The sequence below is a fragment of the Capsicum annuum genome, unplaced genomic scaffold (assembly GCF_002878395.1).
Source record: "Capsicum annuum cultivar UCD-10X-F1 unplaced genomic scaffold, UCD10Xv1.1 ctg4866, whole genome shotgun sequence".
Taxonomy (NCBI): Eukaryota; Viridiplantae; Streptophyta; class Magnoliopsida; order Solanales; family Solanaceae; genus Capsicum; species Capsicum annuum.
This window is the reverse complement of record NW_025856381.1, coordinates 32,487-41,844: the sequence shown is the minus strand read 5'-3', so window position 1 is coordinate 41,844 and position 9,358 is coordinate 32,487. Positions and strand designations below refer to the sequence as shown.

General features: G+C 38.6%; 1 protein-coding gene across 2 annotated transcripts; it reads left to right on the top strand.

Annotated features, from left to right (window-relative positions):
* Positions 1-2,258: 2,258 nt before the first annotated feature.
* Positions 2,259-9,358, top strand: LOC107852766 (AT-hook motif nuclear-localized protein 10; the record flags this gene model as incomplete). Of its 2 annotated transcripts, XM_016697810.2 has the most annotated exon segments (5): positions 2,262-2,869; positions 3,314-3,366; positions 8,425-8,556; positions 8,726-8,875; positions 9,109-9,358. In XM_016697810.2, coding segments are annotated over 5 exon segments (996 nt in total). In that variant the 5' UTR covers positions 2,262-2,367.

Sequence of the window (9,358 nt, the reverse complement as noted above, 5' to 3'; positions counted from 1 at the left end):
ACATACCTAAAAAATCCATCCATGAAATAAATTTATTTATGTTATCAATGTTTATAAATTAAATCATTTCCAAATTTGAAGCTACGTACAAATTGAAGAAATAATGCAAAAAATTGTATACTTGAAGTTTCTGGTTGCTTCTTCTTTTCGGAGTCCAGGTGCCTTCCACGGGGTTTCTTAACTAGGTTTTCTGAAGGAACGGGAGCAATAGCAACAAAATCTGCTTGATTCACCACTGGAGTAGGAGCAAAAACCGAACTGATAGGATTTTGCCGGAGATTCAGTTGTTAGTGTTGGTTGAAAGTGACTATCACACGCACCATATCACTTACAGGTTGCTCAAGTTCGTGGGATTCGGGTAGGGGTTGTTGTTGGTGATGGTGGGGCTAGGGTTGATGTTGAGGGTGATTTCGAGAATCCATAGTTCAACAAAAATCGTTGTTGAAAGTTGATTGATCGAAGTCCGTTTTAGGTTCAGACGAAGAGATCGAAGCGAAGTGAAGACAGGGGAAAATGTTTTGTAAATTATAGAGTTGTATAAATGAGTTTATATAGAAGCTCGCGTTTGGTCATATGTTATGAATTAGATTTTGAAAATCAATCTTTAAATGAGGTGTTATCCTTGGAAAAATATGACTAGTCAAAAACTGCAAAATATTTAAAATGACATGTCTTGACCAATTACAAGCAATTATATATATTTGATGACTCACACTAATTAATCAGAATGATGCATGAGCAAAATTGATGAAATATTAAATATCACCCCGAAATAGGGGTGATTCATGAAAAAATTTAAAAAAAATTTGAAGGCAGATTTAGATAATCTCATTTAGAATATATAGTCAAACTCTAGCTTAAATATCAAACTTAAACTTTTGGCTTTGATTAGTTCATATGAGTCAACAGGTTTATAATGGATGTTAATTGATAAAGTTGCTTGGAATTTGGGCTTCAATCTTATAAATTGACTTACATAATTTTATAGTCAAAATCTATTTAATTCAAATAAGCATGAAGTTAATTCAGATTTGTATTAATTTAACCTAATACAATTTATGTGTCTATAAATATATACAAAATAAATAGACTTTAATTTCATTCCTTCTGTAATAAATTGTAGCATGTTCCGAGGTTCATATTTTTAAAATATATTTTAGTAATGATTAATGATTATTAATGTTGGCTTGATAAGGCCAAAGTTCAATTTTGTATTTTGAAAGTTATTTCCAAATGGATTAAGTTATATAAAATTTTATAAAGAAGGATTATGGCTTAAATAAGAGTTCAAATTAAGCTACTTGTTTTATGTCAACAGATTGGATCCATGCCAAATTCTTTTCTTAAAATAGAACATTAAGGACTAAATGTTATGAGAGGAATACAAAGAGCTTTTTTTATAGCATGAATAAGAAGAAAGAACAATAATAATGTTTTGATTTCTTATAAGCCATTTTATTATTGATGCTTTTTCCCTTTTGTTTAATGTTATGTTTTATAATATTCAAATATTATAAGTAGATTAGTTCGAAATTTCAATGACATTTTATGTTTATATATTTTTTTAATATCTAAAACTCAAATATTATAATATTAGTTTGTGTTTTTAATTTTTTAATGTCGCATGAAGCAAGAACAAATTTACTAGTTACAAGTAAAAGGTAAACTTATTTATAATTATTTTATGTGGTAACCAAATCATATAAAACAAATCTTGAAAATTAAGTTTTTAAAATTGTGTTTGAGTATGCGGTTATTTAGAAGAAGAAAAATTAATGTTTTACAAGTGAAAATGAAATTTCTCCTACAAACTGATTTGGATAAATGGTTAAATTTTAATTTCTTTTTAAAGAAAAAAATTTATTATATGAGAAGAGAGGAAAAAATAAACATCACCCCAAAACAGAAGCAATATAAGAAAAATTTTAAAAATTATTTGAAGATAGATTTTCAAAATCTAATTCAATATTTAAGGTCAAATTATAGCTTAAGTATAAAATCTAAACTCTTTAATAAAATCATAAAATTGAAGTTTCACATGTGGAAGTGAAATTTCCTTTGAAAGTCAGTCTAGACCAATTTTTAAAATTTTAAAAAAAATTTAATGATAACTTTTTATTAACTAAAAACAAATACAAAAATTGAGTATCCCTCCAAAATCGGGGTAATTTGTGCAAAGATTTGAACCTTTTTTTAAGAAAAATTTAGAAAATCAAATTCAAAGGAATGGTCAAACTTATATAAACATTGTCAACAAAGTTCTTCAATAGAACACCAGACCAAATTCTAAAATTTGCAAAACATTCTATTCGATCCTTTCTCCCAAAAAAGTTCTTCAATAGAACAATAAAAACACCTTTCTATACTATGGATTCTCGAGGCTCTACCCCACTCCAGCACCAACAACCTTCGATTTTCCATGAAACAACTCCACCAAACCAACAACATGTACTAGTAAATGGCCATGAAATAATGGCTGCCCTAACCCCACCACCATCCCAACCCCACCAAAAAGAACCCAGCAATGACATGTCTACCCCAAACAACATTTTTCAACAACCAAACCTTTTATTTTCTTTTTCTGGGAAAAATCCAAAAACAGATGAATCTGTTGTTGCTATTGTTGGGGCTACTGCTGAACCTTCTCAAAAAAAGCGAGGTCGTCCCAGGAAATCAGTTGTTACCAAATCTGTTATTGATGGTAACACTGGTGTTGCCGAGCCATCTCAAAAAAAGAGGGGCCGTCCAAGGAAATCTGCTGTAGATGGCACTGGTGTTACCGGTGCTACTTCTTCAAAAAATCCCTCCAAAAAGGTCAATGGGAGGACCTCATGCTCCAAAAAGAAGCAACAACAACCAGAAGCTTCAGGTATATATATGTTTTGTTTATTTCTTTAATTATGCATCTAGGATAAAAAAAATGTACTTATATACATCGATATTGGAGAAAACTCGGGTTTATCAAAAAAAAAAACTCTTTACATCACAAGTAGGGGTAAAATTTGTCAACACTCTATCCTCCACATATCTCAGTTGTGGGATTACACTACGTATATTATTATTAATCGTTGTTGTACATTTGTAACGTAAAGCATTTAACTTATATATTATAACGTAAAGAATTAGAGAATTTTAACTCGATTACTGTTGTTAGATCCTTATTTATTAGGTTGCTAATTCCCAATTTTTATCGTCGTTTATATGTAGCCAAACCTAAGATTTATACTATCAGTTCGTTGGGCTAAATTTTGGGATTCGCTTTTTGTTTCATCAATGTTCTTTGTTTAATATTGGGTTTCTTTATGGTTGGCAGGTGCAGCAGGTGGTGGATCTATGGATCACATAATCCATGTGGACATTGGACAGGTAATACTCTTATTAGTCAATGTTTTTACAAATGCACTGGTTTGCATATTTTATTTTGTATACTTTTCTTAGGCTCGCGTTTCGAATTTCTTAAAAGAGAAAAAGAAAAAATTAGAGTTTCGTTTCTTTGTTCCTTCTGATTCATCATTATTCTTTTTCCTTTTATTTGCTTAGGCTAGATCATGATCCTTCCATCTTAACTTATCTTTTTAGTTGTATATTTAATTATGTTTTCTTTCATCTCCTTATGTTTTAGAAACCTGTCCTATTTTTCATCTCAAACAACAACAACAAACCCAGTGTATTCCCACATAGTGAGGTCTGGGGAGGGTAAGATGTACGCAGTCCATGGCTCTACCTCTAAAGAAGTAGAAAGGCTGTTTCTGATAGACCCCGCTCGAGACACGAAATACTAAACAAATTCATAGTAAAGCATGGAACAAGATGGTATAACATAAATCCGACACCCACAAGTAATAGAAAATAGAGAAAAGTAAATAGATTCGTAATAAAGCATGAAACAAGGTATCATAACAAGAATAATACTCCCACCAAGTAAGTCCCTACACTAGAGACCCAAACTGACCCTAGCCTTCTGCCCTAATTCGCCTCCTCCAGATCTTCCTATCTAGGGTCATGTCCTCAGTGAGCTGTAACTGCTCCACGTCCCGCCTAATCACCTCTTCCTAGTACTTCTTCGGCCTACCCCTACCCCACCTAAAACCATCTAAAGCTAGCCTCTCACACCTACGAACCGGGTCATCCATGCCGCTCCTCATCATGTGTTCGAACTATCTCAATCGGACTTCCCGCATCTTGTTCTCCACTGGAGTCACACCAACCTTCTCCCTGATAGTCACATTCCGAACTCTATTCCCCCTAGTCAGCCCACACATCCAATGCAACATCTGCATTTCCGCCACCTTTATTTTTTGAATGTGGAAGTTCTTAACTGGCCAACACTCCGCTCCATACAACATGGCCGGACGAACTACTACCCTGTAGAATTTGCCTTTAAGCTTGGGCAGCACCTTCTTATCACACAACAACCCCAAAGCGAGCTTCCACTTCATCCATCCCACCCCAATACGGTGCGAGACATTCACGTCAATCTCACCGTTACCCTGAATCACGGACCCGAGATACTTAAAACTATTCCTCTTACATACCACATGTGATTCCAACTTCACTACCACCTCATTCTCCAGCCTCACGTCATTGAACTTGCACTCCAAATACTCTGTCTTGCTCCTACTCAACCTGAACCCTTAACACTCAAGGGTTTGTCTCTACACCTCTAATTTATCATTCACACACACACACACCCCACCCCCCACATCTCATCAATTAAAACTACATCATCTGCAAAAAGCATACACCAAGGCACCTTTCCTTGAATATGCTGCGTCAACACATCCATCACCAAAGCAAACAAAAAAGGACTAATAGTAGATCCCTGATGCAATCCTGTCAAGACAGTGAAATGCTCTGAGTCTCCTCCCGCCGTCCTCACCTGAGTTTTAGCTCCATCATACGTGTCCTTAATTGCTCTAATATATGCCACCGAGACTCCACTCACCTCCAAGCATCTCCAAAGCACCTCCCTAGGGACTTTGTCGTATGCCTTCTCCAAGTCGATCAACACCATGTGCAGGTCCTTCTTCCTTTCCCTATACTATTCCACCAGCCTCCGTACCAGGTGAATTTCCTCCGTATTCCAGCAGCCAGGCATAAATCCAAACTGGTTCTCCGAAATAGACATTATCCGCTTCAGCCTCACCTCGACCACTCTCTCCCAAATCTTCATAGAGTAACTCAATAACTTAATACCCCTATAGTTATTGCAACTCTGAATTTCACCCTTGTTCTTATAAAGAGGAATTATAGTACTCCACCTCCAAGCCTTGGGCCTTTTCGCCATCTTGAAAATTTCGTTAAACAATCCAGTCAACCACCTTAAACCAGCCTCGCCAGAAAACTTCTAAAAATCCACCGGTATCTCATCAGGCGCCGTCGCCCTACCCGTTCGCATCCTACGAACAACCTCTCTAGCCTCCTCTACCTTAAAACATCTACAATAACTAAAATCCCAATACTCCTCTGAGTGCTCCAGCTCCCCTAACACAATAACTCTATCCCCTTCGTCATTCAAGAGCCTATGAAAATACGAATGCCATCTATTCTTAATGTGGTCGTCCTCCACCAACACTGTACTGTCCTCCCCCTTAATGCACTTCACCTGGTCAAAGTCACGACCCTTCCTCTCACTAGCCTTAGCGAGTCTAAATAAATTTTTTCCCCTCTTTTCTCCTGTAACCCCACATACAAGCTCTCAAAAGCTTCCGTCTTAGCCGTCGTAACTGCTAACTTAGCCTCTTTCCTAGCTAACTTGTACTCTTTCTTGTTTACCCGCTTTTCTTCTTTGTTCTTACTCCCAACCAAATTAGCATACGCCCCTTTCTTGGTCTCTACTTTCTTCTTAACCTCTTCATTCCACCACCAATACCCCCGATGATGCCCGGCCCAGCCCCTAAAAACACCCAACACTTAACTAGCATTCTCCCTGATGTACCTAGCCACCCTATCCGACATACTATCCATGTCTCCCCTACACTCCCATACCCCCATTCCCACCAACTTCTCCCCTATCTCCCACGCATTCACTGGCGTCTAGCCGCCCTACTTAATTCTAGGTCTACACTCCTCACCCCTTCTCTTCCTATCCTTCTTTATACCCAAATCCATAACCAAGAGCCTATGTTGGGTCGAAAGATTCTTACTCAGGATTACCTTACCTTCTTTACACAACACCCTATCCCCTTTCCTAAGCAATAAAAAGTTAATCTAGGTCTTGGCCATCGTGCTTCGGAAGGTGATCAGGTGATCGTCCTTCTTCGAGAAGCCCGAGTTCATCACCACCATCCCAAAGAACCTCACAAAATCCAATAGAGTAGCCCCTTCTTCATTTCTTTCCCCAAAACCAAAACCACCATGCACATCAGCAAAGCCTCTCAGTAACGCCCCGAGGTGCCCATTGAAATCTCTTGCTACAACAATCTTCTCCGAGCTAGGCACGCCTCTCACCACCTCATCCAAAGCCTCCCAAAACCGCATCTTCTCCTCCCCATCCAAGCCCACTTGCGGCGCATAAGAACTACATACGTTCAGGGTAAACCCTCTAATGACCAACTTAATAGTCATCAACCTATCACTGATCGTCTTTACCTCTACTACCTGACCTCTAAGCTCTTCATCTACTAAGATGCCAACTCCATTCCTACGCCTCTCGCTCCCAGAGTGCCAAAGCTTGTAACCATCCACATCCCTAGCCTTAGACCCTACCCACTTGGTCTCTTAAAAACAAGCAATATTAATTCTCCTCTTTCTAAGAATCTTCACAAGCTCTATGGACTTACCCTGAGAGTCCCTATATTCCAAGACCCTACCCTCAGCCTACCATCTCTATCCACACGTCTTCCTCTACCGCCCCTGAGGCCAAATGTTGGCCTCCCTCCCACCCCCGTCTTTTCCTCTTCCCCCGCCCCCACAATAGTCTCCCGCCCCAACTTCCTCAGACATGACCCTATCCAACCATCAATACCCACCTCCAGTACTACAAAAAAATATAAGAAAATATAAAAAATGGTAGTAACAAAGCAGCAGCAGGAAATACAAGGCTTACCCAAATTAGAAGAAATAATTAAGAAACAAAACTAAACTCAAATAGGGAGAAAAAACAAAACCAAGGTAAGGACAAAACTAACAGTAAGAAAAATAGAGCACGCTAATGACCTGGAACCAAGGACAGCCAAACAAATAATAAGGGGCGGTGCAAGTCACGAATATACTACAGCAGACACGCAAGTCAAGATAAATGAGATAGTACGATAAATAATATGAAGCAACATAAGAGTTGACAGTAATAAAGCAGCAACAGGAAAAGGAAGGTACAAGTAAAGTAGATGAATTAATCGCGGAAAAAGTCTACCCCACAAATTAATACTAAGTCAAGCAATGTACTAATCCGGAACACAACTCAACAAAAATCTCCAAACAAAGCAGCCAGACACTACTACCCACACAAGCAATAGGAAGGATGCAAAAAAGTGAAACAGAAGCCATAACAAGAGACAGGGACACGACAGCAAAATAATATACGGGAAATCAAAAACTGACTGAAGTGGCTAAATGCCTAAAAGTGTAGATGTCACCGGTACGCCTGCTAGCTGATGGTTCTATCAATTTGATGTCAAAAATCATTGCCGGAGTAAGGTCGCTGGTAAAAAGACTGTTGGTACATTTCTGGAGTGTCGCTGGAGAGTCTCCGGAGAGCCTTCTGCAATCTTGCCGGGATCTGGATGTCTTCTAATTCGTACCACCTCTTTGACCTACCTATTTTGCCGCAAGTAAAACCCCTCACTATTGCCGGCGTCGAGTCGACGGGAATCGTAGTTCCACCGGCGACCGGAGCAACGGAACCAGAAGGGAATTTTGGGGGGTAAGGGGGGGCCAGTACAAAGAGGAACTGGGGCTGAGGGAGATCTGGGGTGGGAGAGAGGTTCAACCTTACCTTTTCCAGCTCAGTCGACTCCGTCGCCAGCGTCAGAACTTGCCGGTCAGTTCAACCTTAAAGGTGACCGTTGGAGAGGGAAGGTGCGCGTTGTCAGAGTTGGCTTAGTATCTTGATGGTTGAGTTGCTAGGTTAAACGTAAAGTAGGAAAAGGAACTAGCTTTCGGCAATGAAATTTTTTTAAAAAAAAAAACCATCCACCTGGATTTTTGTACTTACTAAAGGTTCTAGCATGTAAAAATTGAGTCAGTTGTTATTTATTGTCTTCAGTTAATGCATTACAAACACTTTATTTATCTTTCTTCAGTTGTATTTTCTTAATTAATAAATCTGTTATTAGTTGTGTGTTCTTGAAACAGAAAAGTTTATGTAACTAATACATAATATTTGTACCTTAGCCTTTATTAAATTTCATGTTTAAGGCTGACTTCTTGTGAATTTTTTGGTTGATTTTACTAAATGATGTGAACCTATTACCTTTACCGCAGGACATTGTATCTAAGATAATGACTTTCTTAGAACAAGAACTATCTGCAGTTTGTATTCTATCTGGAGTAGGAGTCTTATGTAAAGTCACCCTTCGACGGTCTAAAACCGCTGGTGGCACTATGACACATGAGGTCTGTATGAGTTTTAGCTCAAAGACATTTACCCTTTCAGCTGCCTTTGTCTTGAGGCAGGTCTACAAGCTTATGCAGAAAGGCTATTGCTTTGGATAACTTTGATTACTGAACTTATTTGGATAGTTGTGGCATCGCTCATTTATAATGATGTTATTCTTCTATGCAGGGTCAATTTGACATCACCTCGTTATCGGGATCATTTATACGGTCAAAAAGTGGCCTAACAGGTTTTCTTAACCTGTCAGTGACTAGTCCAGATGGTAGTGATTTCGGTGGTGTCGTTGCAGGAAAGCTCAGGGCTGTCACTCTGGTACAGGTGCTGTTCTAACTACCTTTGTTCATGTCATATTTTTTCCTTTTCCTTTTGAATAGACTAGGGTGTGTAACTTGCATAGCACATGCTGCTCTTTATCACTAGGCCAAAGCATTGAGCTGTTCTTGCCCTAATGTTTGAGTGCATTTTTTCACTGGACAAAAGCGTTGGTTGTTCTTGCCCTGATGTTTGAGTGCATATCGTGTACTTGCTAACGGTTTACTGTTCATTACTAGGTGACTTTGAGATGCTTCAGTCCGTACGTGGAAAAGCCTGAGTCCAAGGCTCCATCTTCAACGCTACCTCCCAATTTGCTGAATTTCGGTCCTCCAGTTACAAAGGCGGGCTCTAGTTCCCAAGTGCCTGAACCAACATTCGAAGGCCAAGCAATGTGAAACTTATGAACTCCAACTTGGAGCAAAAACTTGCCAATCAAGGATGTGTTTGGTGCAGAGGATAATGTTTTCCAGTTTTATTTTATTTTCA